General features: G+C 48.1%; 1 protein-coding gene across 1 annotated transcript in view; it reads right to left on the bottom strand.

The window, feature by feature from the left end:
- LOC142570780 (alcohol dehydrogenase class-3-like) overlaps positions 1–18,479 on the bottom strand; it is a 705,744-nt gene that overhangs the window by 290,070 nt on the left and 397,195 nt on the right. The window contains exon 5 of the mRNA XM_075679113.1: positions 4,612–4,744. Within this exon, the coding sequence (XP_075535228.1) occupies positions 4,612–4,744 (133 nt within the window). The remainder of the gene's footprint in view (positions 1–4,611; positions 4,745–18,479) is intronic.

Consider the following 18,479-nt stretch of genomic DNA (forward strand, 5'->3'; position numbering starts at 1 on the left):
TACTGAAGCGAATGCCTTTTCCTAATCTATGAAAGCTATATATAGAGGCTGATGGTTGTCTTCGGATTTCTTGATTACATGATCGATGACATGAATGTTTTCCATTGTAGAGTATCCTTTCCTGAAGCCAGCCTGTGACCTTGGTTGGCTGAAGACCAGTGTTGCGCTTATTCTATTTGAAATTATCTTGGTGACTATTCTATACAATATCGGAAGTGAGCTAATGGGCCTATAATTTTTCAATTCTTTAACATCCCCCTTTTTCTGGATCAGTATAATGTTGGCATTCGTCCAGTTTTCTGCGACTTTTGAAGTCGAGAGACAGTTCGCTTAAGGGGTCGCCAGTTTCTCAAGCAATATCTCTTCTCCATCTTTGATTAAATCTACTGCTATTCCATCTTCTCCATCCGTGTTTACCAGTTTCATGTCTTGCAAGGCCCTTGTAAATTCATCGTTAGTTATATGTAGTCTCTGAAGCTGTTCATTACTACCTGGGATGGCGCTATCATGGCTGCTCTGGGTATTGTACAGGTCATTATAAAATTCTTCCGCTGTTTTTACTATATCTTCGGAATTGCTGATGATATTACCCTGTTTCTCTTTCAATGCATACATCTTGGATTGTCCTGTGCCAAGTTTTCTTCTGACTGATTTAATGTCGCGTCCAGCGATACTCATGTTATTGCTAACGCCGTTCATACTTTAAGCATGTTTTTACCCATGATAAGTTCGTAATTCCTTCTTTTAATGAAAAGTCACACAGCTATATTAATTATATCCTGGTTGAAAAAGACAACAGGAATTCTTGTCGCAAGTACAGAAATTCTCTCGTCGCAAGAGAAAGATTTTGTCGTGATGACGAAGAGTTCTGAAGTCGCAACAAAAACGTTCTGTCGTGACAAGAATTCTGATGTCACAACAGCTTTTTGTAGTGACAGCGACTGACTTTACGACAGCAATTGTGACGTCGCAACAGAAACACTCGGTCGCAATGGCCAAGAGTTCTATAGTCGCAACAGAAACGCTCTCTCGCGACCACACGAGTGGATGAAGTCGCAACACAGCTTTTTTATCGCCACAGCGATTCTGACGTCGCAACAGGAACTCTCTGTCGGGACTATAGAGAAATGTGCTACATTTTGTCGCAGCGAAGTAAGTTCTGACGCCTGGACAGAAGCGCGTTCCGTCGCGACGCTTTAAGATTGTGTGTCAGTTTCGCATTGGTGGTGTACACTGTACTTTTTTCTTGCACGGTATTCAATCGTGCTTCTCTGAAGCCGGCAATGATGATATCACCGACACCGGTATTAAAGTCGACGTGGCCGATTGTTATAATTGTGCCTTACGACGAGGCACTAGCAACGCCATACTGGCCTCATCAAAATCATACCATCTGCGGGAATGGCTGCGTATCCATTCTACTTTATTTGGTAAGACGTGGCACACAGGCCTGTGAACTTAAATGTGCCGTTACAATGACACATTAGTTAATTTCCCAGAAATATTGCATAAGCTTTTGCGAAGCGTAAAGGAAGTCTTGGGTTGTTCCTCAATGTTGCGTGAAAAGCTGTTTCGCTCTGGTCTCATTATTCTGGTACAGCGCTGCGGTGAGAAACCAGTGTGCTGTCAGAAAGAACACTCATCCACGAATGTTTATGTAGCTATTTTGCATTTAACACACGAATTATGTGCGCGCTCAAAAGTGTAAAGAACGAGAGACAACTGTCAAAATTAGCAGTAACAGCCCCAACAGTCACCGTAGTCTATTTCTGAATTTCTTATTGAATATGGACATCGTACATCAATATTGATGTTCTAGCGCTCCACGATGTACCTGTCGATGGTAACAACACTTTTGCTCTTCTAGAGATGCGGCAGGGGACGCGGTGGAGTGATAGCGGATCTTGGCTCTTAAAATGCAAATGTAAACACTAGCGCATCGTACTATTGGCATGGCGAAAATGTGCACGTCAAATACATGGTAGGAGTGGTGCAGTGGTAAGATGCCGGGCTCGGAATCGTGATGTCCCAAGTTCGAGTCTTTGACGGAGACGTTTTCTTTGTTTAATTTTTTGTAACTTCTATCTTTTTTCTTTATTGTACTAGCAAATTTACATAGCCTTAAGGAGGTCTCTGTCAATATTTAATTAAGTATTGATGCAGAACTACAGAACTTTCTACTACAGGACGTCACACTACAGACAACAGAAATACTGACAACAGAACTACAGGCAACAGAAATACAGGCAACAGAACTACAGGCAACAGAACTACAGGCAATAGAACTACAGAAACAACGTCCGAAAATACGACAGACTGAAATTTTCTGTTGTGTTGTTCAACTGGGATTGTTCTTTCTGCCTAGGCTGTCTGTTAAATTTGATATTATATCTAGCTTTCAAAAAGAAAGGTAATCCCGACGATACAGACTATGTATTCCTCACTAGATGCTCATTATGGAGAAGCCCTTATTTAACTATTAGTTTCCAGAAAACTGGCAAACGTCTATCGTCCCTTCTGCTTGTAAATCTGGTAAAGTTATTCCGTTGTACAAAACCGGAAACGGACATTCCTTATTGAACTTTAGACTCGCATATCTTGCATGCCCCTCACATAAAGTACTAGAACACACAATATACATATAATTGAGTTTCTGGAGACAAATAATGTTTCTTCTAATGCCCAATGTGATGACGTGGGTGACCAAATTAACACAATATTTAAGATTGATTAAAAGCCATCGAAACTGTTACAGACTCTAAGCTGTTGAAAAAATGTTTCCGTTATCCTCGACAACCATGCATTAGTTAACCGGATTGCTTCGTTTCTCTCTAACCGGTCTCAATATGTGCGCTTCAAATCTTTCAAATCCTAATTTCTTGTGTATTACCTGGAGTGGCTCAAGGCTCAAGCATATGTACGCTTCCTTATAATTTATATAAATAAACCACGTAATATTCTTTTTAAATTCCGTATATATGCTGATACTTGTATTCTGCACCATGCTGTGCCATGTACCATGAACTTCAAATGCTTACGACATCCCTAACGGTTCATTTGCATTGTTTCACTCACGGTATGACTTCGCAGATGCAAATTTACTTCGGAAAAACAGTTCATACATCATTACAAAACGTTCTTTCCAATCGCCTTTCACTTATGCGTTTAATGGTTTCCAGCAGAAAATGTATTGCAGTATAAATACTTTGATATTATATTCCGCAAGGATCTGTCTTGCTCACACGACATTACCAGACGTGCAACCGCACGCTTAGAAAGCTAGGATACCTGCAAAGTGCCCTAAGCTTGGCGCCTCTTAACACAAGGCTCCTCACTTATAAAGCACTAGTTCATCGAGTACTCGAGTGCGGCTCGGTCGTATGGAACCGAGACAAAATGCCTGATTGTGACAAAATAGTGTGCCCAAAAGAAAGCTGTATGCTTCATTTATTGTCGCTACGACACGTATTTTTTAACCTAGTTGCCATTTTCGAAATCTTCAGCTGGCCACTTTCTCTTCCCATAGTCTTATCGAATCTGTTTTTGTGATTCTTTAAGCTTTTGCATACTCTAACTCTTAACCATGTCCTCTAGTTAGCAGCTATATCACACCCACTAGACGTACATCCACCAGACAATATGATGAGTTGAGTATGTTTCCTTTTCATCATTACAGCGATCTTCTAAACACAGGTTTTGCCCACACTACAGAACTCTGTATTGCTTTACGCGGTCAAGTTCTATCTTCGTCGCCTGCTAAGTCATATTATACTTTGTTACCCATGATATTTATTGTATATTGCTTTGACTTTTCTTTTCTTCTTTGCTATATCTGTATTTTCTACTCTACCCCTAATGCGATAGCCCTTCGGCGCTGCGGTATGCTGAACTATGTAGATATGAGACGTAGCGTAAATATAATCCCAATTATTAATTATTATGCACCAGCTTTACAAGGCGCTTTCTTTGGTTTCATTGCCTGTTGCCTTCCCAATGATATGACTAAATACTGAGCACCGTGGTTGTGGTCCTTCTCGTTCAAGTCATAAAACTATCGCTGCCATCAAGCGATCACGTAACCCGCTATCTCTTGAGAAAGGTAGATGTTGCTGCTTTCCAATTTTCGCAAGCGAGTAATTTCTCGGAAATTCACCGTTCAGGATGCCTGACATCACGAATGCATATTGTATTTCCTTCCGTAATGAGCCTCCTTTCAAAATTCATTGTATCATCTCTGCCTCTACCCTCTCTTGTTGCGCACCTCTTTTAATTCCGAATAATATTTGTCGGAGAATGGTCCCTAAGGTGCATACAGTAATGCCGTAGAGCAGTTACGCTGTAGCTTGCACAACACAGGAGTACGTCTTATTGTGATTCTTTAGGTTTTTTTTTTATTTGGCCACGACTGGCGATTGATACGGGCTGTCTAAGCGCTACGGCGCGACGAGTGATTGTATTACTTTTTCTATTGAATTTTTCAGTGACTGCGAATAATTCCTTGGCTGCTGCAATCTGTCAATGTAGAGCAGGGAGTCACTAAATCACAGCGGCGTCGAAAACAACGGCTTCCGAGGCCTGGCAACCATAAGCAGCGGATATACTGTAGCTCACCTTGGCGATTGCAATCTCCGGCAACACAGTGTACTGGCTGAATGCGCTGACGCCCATGAAATGGTACAGCCTCTCACTCCTGCACGTGAACCGCGTTGTACCATCGGGCATCACGCCCAGGCTCTGCGTGGCGCTGCGAAAAAGACGAGTGCCGTCCCTCAAAAAATGAAGTTCGATATTGCGTGCCTCCAAAAACAAAGCAATGGTAGAAATATTATTAGTATGTCACTGAAGATTTGTTGAACAATTATGAAAAAACGGCCACCCTAAAATCATACAATATCGACTGGACAATCATTGTCTTGTTTTACAGTAGATTGTTATTAAATAGTCGTCCGCGGTGAACTTCCAATGCACTCTCAGCGTACAAGGATATTTCTACTAAGCCTAACGTAGCAAGATTATGCTCACAAAAGTTGAATATTAGGTGCATCTAACAGACAAACAAGACTGGCACATAATCACACGGCAACCTTAAGGGTTTTCTTTATTTCAGTTAGGAGGCAAGAGAGCAGGATCACTTTCTTTTCAAAAGGAGCGCTCGCACCTGTAAACTTCGTGCAGGTACGTCTTCAAAAACAAAATAATAAAACAATAAATAACTAAAAAACCAGTATAAAGACATAGCACTGCGCCACCTTTTGGTATCCTACTGTCATATCTCCAACCTCAACAATCGAGAATTGGGTCAGACTTCATTCGTTAAGCATCACATTAATTTTGGTGATTCATCTATCGCCGACCATATCGAGTTTCTGCGTCAGGGCATAAGGTTATCCAAGAGGAAGTGAGCAGGATGCCTGCCAAAATCACTCTTGAACCCTCGTCCAGCCCTTGTGTAGTGTTCTGCCAGGCAGGCAAGCACCAGGCAGTTGCAGGAAAAGTACGCAGAAGGAATTTATTCCATGAAGAAGGTGACTGGCGAGCGCTAGCACAGCTGGACCGCCCTCTTTGATAAGCTGGGAAGAAGGGCGCCGGCTACGCTCGGAGCCGCGGTATAAAGCGCTTATCAAAGGGGCGTGTCGCAGTAGCGCACGTGTCGGTTACCTGTCGGCGTGCAGCCATTACCCTCGCCCGTTCTTCTTGTATTTCGGCCACATGCCTTGAAACAAGAAGTAGTTAATGGCAAACAGCGGTCCGGAGGGCACCGCTGCCTTGCAGGATAACGCCGCTCTGCCGTGGCTGGAAGAGGAAGCTTGCTGCACCGGCGTCATCTCGGGTCGCGGCTGCTCGGGGTCATCTCGCTGTTCAGGGATGTAAGAAGAGTCCATATCTCTGGCTTGAATTATGTGGTTCTGGTGGCGCTTCCAGGCAAACACACCTCGACCCGTTTCCACACGAACTCTGTATGAAACATGTGCAGTCAGCCCTAACACAACCCCAGGCAACCACTTTTCCCCGCGCCTGAAATTTCGCACAAGAACACTTTCACCCACAGCGAATGCACGTGCGCGCTGCTTGCGACGCACTATCTGGACGAACTGCCGCGTCGAAACATTCTTCTCTAGCGACGGCTTGACTGTATCTAAACGGGTCCGGAGTCGCCGCTGTAGCAGGAGAGTGGCCGGCGCCCCGCCCGTGGTCGCTTGTGGAGTGTTCCTGTAAGACTACAAAAACTTTCCCAATGTTGTGCTTAAGCACGCGACAGTACTTTTCCGCAGTGCCGCTTTTAAAGTTTGGACAAATCGTCCAGACTGTCCATTGCTGCTGGGATGGTAGGCTGACATCCTAACATGGTGCGTGCCAATGCTCAAGAGGTAGTTTGAAAGCACAGTCAAGATGAATTGCGGCCCGTTGTTAGATACCACAACTTGCAGCCAAACCTGCAGATTTCGTGTAGACGGTTCACTGTGTTTTCCGCGGATGTGTCTCGCATTTGGCACACCTCCGGCCACTTGGAGTGAGCGTCGACCACAACCAGGAACATGACACCTTTGAAACGTCCTGCAAAATCTATCTGCACGCATCTGCATGGTATGGTTGGCCATGCCCACGGGTGCAAAGGAGCCGGGCAAGGCATCGCGCGTTGAGTTAAACAGGGGTTCCAAGGACGCACTTGGATCTCAATGTCGCGATCGATGCCTGGTCTCCACACGTAACTGCGTGCTAGTTCTTTCATCCGATCAATTCCAGGATGTCCCTGTTGCAATTATTCGAACATCTGCGACTGCTGTTTCGGAGGAATAATGACACGCATTAAAAGAATAAGACATCCTAGCTGTGCAGAAAATTCAGAGCGCCTGTGAAAAAACGGCTTCATTTCTTCACTCACGACGTTCTCAGGCCAACCGTTCACGACGTGCTGCATGACCATCTTTAGAATCGGATCTCGGGTCGTTTCGCATGCCACATCACGACAGTTGATTGGCAAGGACTGCATGCGTAGGAGATAGAACTGGTCATTCGAGCATTCTTCACTTTCACTTGGCAGAGGCAATCGAGATAAGCAATCTGCTTCGGCGTTTTGACTCGATGGCTTATACTTCAAAGTAAGCAGACAGAACTAAAGCCCTGCGTTGCAGTCTAGCTGCAGCAACAGTTGGTATTCCCGTCTTGGGACCGAAAATTGTCTGCAAGGGTTTGTGGTCAGTAACGAGAACAAATGGACGCCCGAAAAGATAGCAGTGGAAGCGTTTGACGCCGAAAGCTAGAGCGAGCGCCTCGTTTTCCAGCTGGCTATAATTGACCTCCGCTGAAGATAAAGTACTTGATGCGTACGCAACCGGATGGCACTGATCATTTGGCTCCACATGAGACATTTCAGCTCCTATACCGTATGGCGATGCATCATACGACAGTTGCAGGGGCGCACTGGGGTCGTAGTGACCGAGAACTGGTGGCTGTGACAACAGCTGCTTAAAATCAGAGAAGGCTGCTTCGCACTTGTCACTCCACGCCCAGGGAACATCCAGCCGCAGCAATCTATTTAGGAGTAAAACGACGCTTGACCGGTTAGGAACAAACTTACCATAGTAGTTTATCAAGCCCAACAGTGAACGTAACTGCTTCTTGTCCGTGGGACGCGGGGCCTTTGCGATGGCTTTTGGCTTGTCAGTTGCCGGTTCAATTCCGTGCGTGCTAATGACATGTCCCAAGCACTGCAACTTCTCTTTGAAAAGCTCGCATTTTTCTTTCTTTACCCTGATGCCGCTGTCTGCTAACCGTCTTAATACCGCCTCCAAATTTTTCAGGTGCTCCTGTTCAGTCTCTCCAGTGACATTGATGTCGATGTAACAAGTAACTCCGTCAAAGCCCTACAGAATATTATCAATGATCTTCTGATGGATCGCCGGCGCAGAGGCGATGGCAAAAGGCAAGCCTTTAACGATATTGTCACGTGGTAGTGACAGTGAAGAAAGGAGCAATACGGTGGAATACAAAACTAGCTTTTATTGGGCGAACCTGTGCCCACAAAAACAGGCTACACTTATAGCACAACGATAGCGGCGAACGCGGTTGGCGATCGTCGGAAATCTGATCAGCGGGCCAAGCGCGTCGGCTTTTATAGAGCAGTCGTCGAAAGTTCCAGACTAATCGTTCGGACCCGCGTGCCTTCCACAAAATTCTACACCATTCGCGTCAGGCGATGAAATAAGATAACATAAGGTGCGGCGACAACAGACAGCGGATAGAAACATCGATAACGTTCCAGAAACTTCGGATACATGCAGGAGCGTTCCACGCTGTGCGATTACATTTGTTAGGCGGCGAAACGTGGTTGCCCGATAAAGATAAGTACACGTGTCCATACCCCCCTCTTAAAAAGCATCGTCCCGATGCTACAAATATAAGAGAACGAAACACAAAAGGACACTTATTAAACCTAAGTAACAAAACCACGAAAACAAAAGAAGTCCAAAGGTCAGTTACGCGAAGCCCCAAAGTTCATAACGCTGGTAATACAGCTTGAGTCGCATAACGTGGACTATTTGAGGTCGTGAGTGGCGCCGCTGTGATAGCGAAATGCCGCCTGGCACGACCTCACAGTCCAGTGCGCCAATACGTAGGATGATCTTGTACGGTCCGAAATAGCGACGCAAAAGCTTCTCGCTCAGTCCTCGTCGGCGTATAGGGGTCCAAACCCAAACACGGTCACCGGGCTGGTACTCGACGAAGCGTCGTCGGAGGTTGTAGTGTCGGCTCTCGGTCCTCTGCTGGTTCTTGATCCGCAGGCGGGCGAGCTGTCGGGCTTCTTTGGTGCGCTGGAGGTAGGTACGGACGTCAAGGTTCTCCTCGTCAGTGACGTGCAGCAGCATGGCGTCAAGCGTCGTCGTCGGGTTCCTGCCGTAGACCAGCTTGAACGGCGTAATCTGTGTTGTTTCTTGTACCGCCGTGTTATAAGCGAATGTTACGTACGGCAGGAAGGCATCCCAGGTCTTGTGTTCGACGTCGACGTACATTGATAGCATGTCGGCGATGGTCTTATTCAGCCGCTCCGTAAGACCATTCGTCTGCGGGTGGTAGGCCGTTGTCCTCCTGTGCCTTGTCTGACTGTATTTCAGAATGGCTTGGGTGAGCTCCGCTGTAAACACCGTTCCTCGGTCGGTGATGAGGACTTCTGGGGCGCCATGTCGCAGCAGGATGTTTTCGACAAAAAATTTCACCACTTCGGCTGCGCTACCTTTCGGCAGTGCTTTTGTTTCAGCGAAGCGGGTGAGGTAGTCGGTCGTCACGACGATCCACTTATTTCCGGTTATTGACGTCGGAAAGGGTCCCAGCAAGTCCATCCCGATCTGCTGGAATGGTCGGCAAGGAGGCTCGATTGGCTGTAGTAATCCGGCTGGCCTAGTCGGCGGTGTCTTGCGTCGCTGACATTCTCGGCATGTCTTGACGTAACGGGCGACATCGTCGGTTACGTGCGGTCAGTAATACCTTTCTTGTATCCTCGATAGCGCCCGGGAGCAACCGTGGGGCCCAGCGGTCGGATCGTCATGTAGAGCGTGCAGTACTTCTGGACGCAACGCCGACGGAACTACAAGAAGGTAGTTGGCGCGGACTGGTGAGAAGTTCTTCACGAGTAGGTTGTTTTGAAGCGTGAACGAAGATAATCCACGCTTAAATGCCCTAGGGACCACGCCGGTGTGCCCTTCCAAATACTCGACTAGGGCTTTTAGCTCCGGGTCCCGTCGTTGTTGTTCGGCGAAGTCTTCCGCGCGTATTATGCCTAGGAAGGCGTCGTCATCCTCGTCATGTTGCGGCGGCGAGTCAATGGGGGAGCGTGATAGGCAATCGGAATCTGAGTGTTTTCGTCCGGACTTGTACGTTACAGTGATGTCGTAATCTTGTAGTCTGAGGTTCCACCATGCCAGCCGTCCTGAAAGGTCGTTTAGGTTAGCTAGCCATCACAACGCGGGATGGTCGCTGACCACTTTGAATGGCCTGCCATAGAGGTAAGGCCCAAATTTCGCTGTAGCCCAAACGATGGCGAGGCATTACTTTTCGGTTGTAGAATAATTGCCTTCCGCTTTTGACAACGACCGGCTAGCGTAAGCTATCACGTGTTCATGTCCATCTTTTCTCTGGACTAGGATGACACCGAGGCCTAGGCTACTGGCGTCAGTGTGTATTTCGATATCGGCGAGCTCGTCGAAGTGCGCAAGTACGGGAGGCGACTGCATGAGTCGTTTGAGTTCTTGAAATGCGTCGGCCTGCGGCGTTTCCCACTTGAACTCGACGTCAAGTTTAGTTAGCTTTGTCAGCGGCTTAGCGATGCGTGAAAAGTCCTTGACAAATCGCCTGTAGTAGGCACACATGCCAAGTAATATACGCACTGCTTTCTTGTCGATGGGCTGCGGGAACTTTGCAATGCCAGCTGTCTACTGCGGCTCGGGCCGGACTCCAGACTTGCTGATGACGTGGCCTAGGAACAGAAGATCATCGTAAGCGAAGCGGCACTTTTATGGCTTCAGAGTAAGCCCTGATGACTTGATGGCCTCTAGTACTGTTGCAAGCCGCCTAAGGTGATCGTCGAAATTTCCGGCGAAGACAACGACGTCATCCAAGTAAACGAGACAGGTCTGCCACTTCAATCCTGCTAAAACCGTGTCCATCACGCGTTGCAACGTTGCAGGCGCGATCACATTCCAAATGGCATAACCTTGAACTCGTAGAGGCCGTCTGCGGTGATGAAGGCGGTCTTTTCGCGAACTCTTTTGTCGACTTCTATTTGCCAATAGCCAGACTTTAGGTACATCGACGAGAAGTATTTAACGTTGCAGAGCCGATCCAATGCGTCGTCTATCCGTGGGAGGGGGTATACGTCCTTCTTCTTGATCTTGTTCTGACGACGATAATCGACGCAGAAACGTAGGGTTGCGTCCTTTTTCTTCACCCGGACAACAGGGGATGCCCACGGGCTTTTCGACGGCTGGATGATGTCGTCGCGCAGCATTTAGTCGACCTCTTCTTTTATAGCTTCACGCTCTCGCGGCGAAACTCGGTAAGGGCTCTGGCGGAGTGGTCGTGGGCACTCCTCGATGATTATGCGATGCTTGGCGACTGGTTTTTGTCGTATCCTCGATGACATCGGAAAGCAGCCTTTGTATCATCGAAGAAGAATTCTGAGCTGTTGTTGCTTAATCACGGGGAGACTTGGATTAATGTCGTAGTCTGGTTCGGGAACCATGTTCGTCGGGGTATATGGGCGGAATCCGAGAGGACAAACGCGTTACTGGTTTCCAGAATTTCCTCGATGTACGCGATCGTCGTGCACTTGTTAATGTGCTTGAACTCCCGGCTGAAGTTTGTCAGCAAGACTTCAGTTTTCCCTCTATGCAGTCGAGCGATCCCTCTTGCGACGCAAATTTCACGGTCTAGCAGTAGATTCAAGTAAAACTGTTGCTTGGACTAGTTGGTTCATGCTTGAAGTAGTAAAGGCAAGGCGCAGAAGACCAGGACTCAGGAAGAAGAACACAAACGACCGGACCGGAGCCACTCACAACAAAGTTTATTTTCACAACAAGCCTGCATAATGTAGGTTATTCACGCCAAGTCACGCACGAAACTTTAGAAGTAAAAAACAGCAATCTATCGACCGTTTAGGAATGTTATCTGGCACATATTATCGGATGAGCAAACAAGAACTACACGTGGATCAGCACAGGAGGCAATTGATCTAGTATAGTCTTTTTCCAAGCCAACGGAGACAAAAAACCACACATAAAAAGTACCGCCTACACTTTACCACCAACCAATCTATCCACAACATAACACGCTTCAAACGCCTAAGGCCCAGTCAGTGATAAAACCCGCACGACTATGGGAATAATGACCAACGAATAACACGGATAAACATGAAAAATGCGTCTAAGTACAGTGTCAGCATCAAAACTAAAATCTCTAATAGCCACTCACGTAAAAAATTGATAAAACATGCGACCGCGCGAAAAAAAAAACACGTGACAAACAATGAGATGGACAGAAGTGATGAACGATTAAAGTCTAAAGAAGAGCGCCTGCGTCAAAAAAAAGTGCAACAAAAGCTTAAGAGCCACTAGAAAATCGTCAACAAAATAAAACTAGTTAAATAAAAGGAAGACAAACGGTAAAACCAAATAAAATCACTCTAAGATGAGGCCTAAATGAAACCTTCTAAAAAAGTCGTCTCCTTGTCACTAAGCATAATGGACAGCCTGCTGACGCATGCGTTTCCCTCTTTTTTGATGAAATATGCTTCCACAATTTCCCGCTCAAACTGTCTTTTCCAAACTTCAAAAATTTAGTTTTGTCAAACTGTGGAGCGGCAATTAGAGCAGTCTCTGCCATGCTCTCCAAGTAAACTCCCTTCCTTGTTGCGCAGATTACGACAATGTTCCATTGCACGCTTATTGAAACATGGACCTGTTTGTCCGATATAGCTGCGACCACAGCTTAGAGGGATTTGGTAGACTACACGTGTCCTGTATTCAGTGAACTTCTTCTGATGCTGGATTGAACAAGCCGTGCGTTTCTCTCCGTTCATGGCACAAAGCTTAGACAGCTTGCAAGGCGCGCAGAAAACAACCTGAACGTTATGCCTACTTGCCACTTTCTTAATGTTGTGCGATACCTTATGAAGGTACGGAATTACCGCAACAGAACTGCGTGAAACTGGCTCCCTTATAAGAGGCGGGTGCTTTAGTTTTTGGAGCATCGTTTCGCAGACAGCTGAAATCAGACATGGCGGGAAGCCAGCCTGTTGTAGTCGTTGCACTTGAGCGCTAAAGCTACTTGACACCTTTAGCGTTCATCACTTCTGTCCACTTCATTGTTTGTCACGTGTTTATTTTTTCACGCGGTCACATGTTTTATCAATTTTTTACGGGATGGACGATTAGAGATTTTAATTTTGACGCTGACACCGTACTTAGACGCATTTTTCATGTTTTTCCGTGTTATTCGTTGGTCATTATTCCCATAGTCATGCGGGTTTTATCACTGACTGGGTCTTAGGGGATTCAAGCGTGTTGTGTTGTGGAAGATTGGTTGGTAGAGAAGTGTAGACGGTACTTTCTATGCCCGGTTTTTTTGTCCCCGTTGGCTTGGAAAAAGACTATACTAGATCAATTGCCTCCTGTGCTGATCCACGTGTGGTTCTTGTTTGCTCATCCGATATGTGCCACATAACATTCCTGAATGGTGGATAGATTGCGATTTTTTCTTTCTAAAGCGTTGTGCGTGACTTGGCGTGAATAACCTACATAAGGCAGGCCTGCCGTTTGTGGTCTGCCGTTTGGTCCTGCCGTTTGTGGTCTTCTTCCTGAGTCCTGGTCTTTTGCGCCTTGCCTTTTACTTCTAGCAGTAGACGTTGGTCGCCTTCGATAACCCTTTCTACGTCACCGGGTGTTTCGGTGCCGACCAAAATAACAATGCTGGAGCGAGGGGGGATGCTCACTAGATCTTCGAGCACACTCAAGGCGTGGTGACTACGAGGGCTCTCCGGCGGCATCGCTTTATCTTCCGACAGCGTTATTGACTTCGACTTCAGGTCAATGATTGCGCTGTGTTGGTCCAGGAAGTCCATACCGAGAATGACGTCTCCTGAACACTGTTGGAGAATAAAGAAGGTGGCAGGGTAAGTCCGGTCATGAATGGTTATTCTTGCCGTGCAAATTCCAGTCGGCGTGATGAGGTGTCCTCCAGCGGTCCGAATTCGAGGGCCTTCCCATGCAGTTTTAACTTTCTTCAACTGCACAGCGCTGGGTCCACTAATGACGGAGTAATTGGCTCCTGTGTACACTAAAGCGTTGACTGCGTGGCCGTCGAGAAGCACGTCGAGGTTGGTGCTCATTTGCCTGGCATTGCAATTAGGTTTTGGCGTCGGATCGCGGCTGCGTCGTGTTGAACTGAAGTTGGAACATCGCGGCGTCAAGTCGTCTTTTGTCAGTGTAGTCTTGGCTTCCTGACTTCGTCGGGACGGCGGCGTGTCGCTATTGTGTCGTCCAGATGGTCTCTTCGTTGTCTTCGTCAGCGACGGAGGATCTTCGTGAGTTCGACGAACAGGAACCGCACCTCCATTGTTTGCTGCTTTTAGTTTTCCGGACATGGGCTCGCTCACCGGCCCCGGGCTGGGCCAGTGTATGGTTGACGCTGCGGCGACAGGTAGCGGCCTGGTGACGGCGAACGGGACGGTCGTCGAGGGCTCCACTGAGTAGCGGCGAGGTAGCCGGCGATGTCACGAGGGCGTTCACCTTCCCGAGGGCGCAGTGCATCGACGGCGAACACTCTCAATCCCAGGTCGTGGTATGGGCATCGGCCGTACACATGGCCGGCTTCACCGTAGTGGTAGCAGAGCGGGTGGTGATCGGGGGCTCGCCAAATGTCCGTCTTCCTCGCGTAGCTGCGCTGGGCGACGGGTGGGCGTGCTGGCGGCCGCGGCGGGCCCTGGCGTCGTCGCGGAGGGGGACATTGGCGGCGGGCGACGGCGGCGTAGGTGATCGCTTCCGGCTGAGGTTGCGGCGATCGTGGTTGCACCTCAGGGAGTCCAAGCGATCGCTGAACCTCTTCTTTTACGATTTCAGCGATTGAATCCACTTGGGACTGCGTCCTTAGGTAGAACTTCTGCAGCTGCTCCTGTACGACCGCTCTGATAGCCTCGCGTAGATCGTCGGTAGCAAGCGATTGAACCCCGGCGTAGTTTATAGAGATCGTGCGGCGATCGGATTGCCGGTTTCGGATCTCGAGTGTCTTCTCAATGTTCGTTACCTCACGAAGAAACTCTTCGACGGTCTTTGGTGGGCTTCTTGCCATTCCGGCGAAAAGTTCCTCCTTTACACCACGCATCAGTAGACGGACTTTCTTCTCCTCGGCCATATCCGGGTCGGCGTGGCGGAACAAACGGCTCATTTCTTCCGTAAAGATGGTAACGTTCTCGTTTGGTAGCTGCACCCGGGCGTCCAGCATAGCTTCGGCCCTTTCCTTGCGCACGACGCTTGTAAAGGCGCGCAGGAAGCCGCTACGGAACAGGTCCCAGGTTGTCAAGGTCGCCTCTTTGTTCTCAAACCACGTTCTGGCGGCGTCTTCTAGGCGAAGTAGACATGCCGCAGCTTGTCGTCGGGGTCCCAGTTGTTGAATGTCGCGATTCGTTCGTAGGTCTCCAGCCATGATTCCGGGGCTTCAGTCGCTGCTCCATGGAAGGACGGTGGGTCCCGAGGTTGTTGTAGGATGACGAGGGACGCTGGGGCAGCCAATGGGGTTGTCTTGACCACGATCTACTTTGTCGTCTCAGGTAGAAGTCCGTGTGCTGGGGGCAGTCCTTGCAATCTGCGGCTAGCACGCTGGTCTTGGGCGAGGTTGGTTCTGTCCATGGGCTTCGGGCTTGGATCGCGGCTTTGCGGGGGCGTTCGGTACATGAACGCAAAGCACCTCCACCAGATGTCACGTGGTAGTGACGGTGAAGAAAGCAGCAATACGGTGGAATACAAAACTAGCTTTTATTGGGCGAACCTGTGCCCACAAAAACAGGCTACACTTATAGCACAACGATAGCCGCGAATACGGTCGGCGATCGTCGGAAATCAGATCAACGGGTCAAGCGCGTCGGCTTTTATAGAGCAGTCGTCGAAAGTTCCAGACGAATCGTTCGGACCCGCGTGCCTTCCACAAAGTTCTACACCATTCGCGTCAGGTGATGAAATCAGATAACATAAGGTTCGGCGACAACAGACAGAGGATGGAAGCATCGATAACTTTCCAGAAACTTCGGATACACGCAGGCGCGTTCCACGCTGTGCGATTGCATTTGTTAGGCGGCGAAACGTGGTTGCCCGATATAGATAAGTACACGCGTCAATATATAAGCATCTAGGCGTGTTCAAGGTAATGTAGGCTTTGGATTCTTCGTCCATCTCCACTTGCTGATAAGCCCGACTTAAATAAATTTTGGAGAATTTATGACCTGCCGCTAATGCTGCCAAGCGCTCATCCAGCTTTGGAACCGGGTTCATCTTGACATCTAGGATCGGGCTCAGTGTGTGTTCGTAATCTGCACAAATTATAATTGACACGTCGCGCTTTACTACGGGAGCAATTGGCGTGGCATACTTGCTACTGGCGACACGAGAAGTGATTCTCAACTTCTCGAGATCTTCCAATTCAGCCTTTACCCTTTTCACAAGAGCGAAAGGCACGCTCCGTGCTTTTAGAAAACGGGGCACTTGGTCATCCTTAAACTGGAGGCTTGCCTGCCCTCCTTGTATGGTCCCTAACTCATCCTTAAACAGGTCGTTGTTTTTCCGTAGGAGCGTTTCCAGTGCTGCGGGTGGACTGCCTAGCGCAGTGGACACCTTGCAAAGACCTCGAATGCTACCCCAGTCTAGCCTGATGTGCTGTAGCCAGTGGCGATTTATGAGCGGTGTGCCGCCTTGCGGAAGAATGTAAAGCGGCAATCGTGCCTCCTGGTTGTTGTGGCGGACCAGCACATCCATTACTCCTACAGGCTTTACGGTTTCCGTTGTGTACGTCTTCAGTTGCATCTTTGTTGGTTGCAAACGAACACTAGGAAAGTACACTTTAGCCTGATGGTGCGACATGGCCGATACTGCTGCTCCTGTGTCGCGCTCCATGTGTACGGTAGTTTCTTCTACATTTACGCCTACCATTATGTGTGCATTCGTGACAAGTCGACATTGTTGAGCTTAGTGAGGTCGTGCTTGGTCTTGCGCTCAAGCGTGCACATGCACTGCTTCTGGTTTTTCGATTCCACTCTTGCTCTGCACATTCTGCGTATGTGTCCCTGCCGGTTCCATTCGAAGCGAGTAGCTCGTGCGTGCGGACACACTTGCGCGTCGTTCTTGAAAGAACAACAGCGATAGCACTGCTGGGATTTGCCACGTTTACTTGCGTACTTATTATTCTGCTTTCCGCACTGCATTCGGTGAACTGGGCCACCGCTATCAGATAAATCATAGGCTGTCACTGTAGTGTTCATTGCGGCCTCGGACGCCAGAGTACGGTCAATGCCTTCTGGAAAGTTGAGCTCTTGTCCTCGACGAACAGCTGTCTCTGGATGTCTATTCGCCGCATGCCACACACAAGCTTGTCGCGAAGCGCATCGCCGAAAAAAGAACCTAAATCGCAGGTTTGAGCCAGCCTACGTATTGATTGTACAAACTGAGCTATCGTCTGCGTCTCGCCCTGCACGGCGCGGTAAAACTTGGCTCTCTCGGCAATAACGGATGGCTTCGGTGATAGTGTTTGCTCAAAACTTCCCTTAACGCGCTTAACGACCCCGAAGTAGGCGTATCGGGAGCAGTCAAAGATTTTAACAGTTGGTAGGTTTTCGGACCGATGAGACTCACGAGAGCGTCGACTTGAAGGTCGCCTGGAACTTTGTTTGCCCTCAGGTACGATGAGAGTCATTCGTCGTACGACGTCCAGTCACTGGTCGAGTCGTCGTAATGTTCCATCTGTCCCAGCTGCAAGGCCATCTCGCAGTATTGTCGGTTCCTAAGTGAAGAAGAGATTGCCAACTTAGCTGCAGGGTCCCCCTGTCGATGCGTCGGTCCTCGTCGCCATTATGTGGTGTTCTTCCAGCCAGGCAGGAACCAGGCATTTGCAGGGAAAGTACGCAGAAGGAATTTCTTTATTCTGTGGACAAGGTGACTGGCGAGCGCCAGCACAGCTGGGCCGCCGTCTGTGATAAGCTGGGAAGAAGCGCGCCGCCTACGCTCGGCGCCGCGCATATAAGCCCTCATCAAAGGGCATGTCGCAGTAGCGCACGTGTCGGTTACCTGTAGGCGTGCAGCGACTACACCTTGACCGTCGCCCATGGTACTTGTTAAAGAGATAGATGGTACGTGGCGTTATTGCGTATAATATTGTCATTTAAACCGAATTACCAAGGAGGACGCCTACCCCTTGCGTTGTACTAACGACGCCCTCGACGACGACCGTGCGAACTACGTTTCAACAATATACGTTCTGCCTGGTTATTGGCAGATTACTGCGTATAAAAGGGACCAAGGGAACGCGTTCGCCACCCCTGATGGCTCACTTTGCAGCTCAGCCTCCTGTTATAAAATTTGTCAGGGGATCAAAAACATAAATAATAACTGCATTGTCATTGACAAAGATGCTGCCAACGAATTCTTAAACATTACGCACTGTCAAGAGAAGTAAAGCATGTATTTTATCATAGAAGAACATACCAGTATGTACCGGAAATTGTTCCCGCAATAACTGAGATAAATGCTTCCATGTTTCTGTCTATTTAATAAGTACAAAAAAATACCGCACGAACATTAGAGCTACATCAGTTCGAAACCGCAAAGCAGTGCATCCCACTGATATAAAACATGTAAAGGCCATGAAATTAACAAGTTGAGGACAAATGTTTTAATGAAACTTTGTCATTCAAGAACCTTGTTTATACTTCTACATACGCAAACGCC

The sequence above is a fragment of the Dermacentor variabilis genome, chromosome 2, assembly GCF_050947875.1.
Source record: "Dermacentor variabilis isolate Ectoservices chromosome 2, ASM5094787v1, whole genome shotgun sequence".
Taxonomy (NCBI): domain Eukaryota; kingdom Metazoa; phylum Arthropoda; class Arachnida; order Ixodida; family Ixodidae; genus Dermacentor; species Dermacentor variabilis.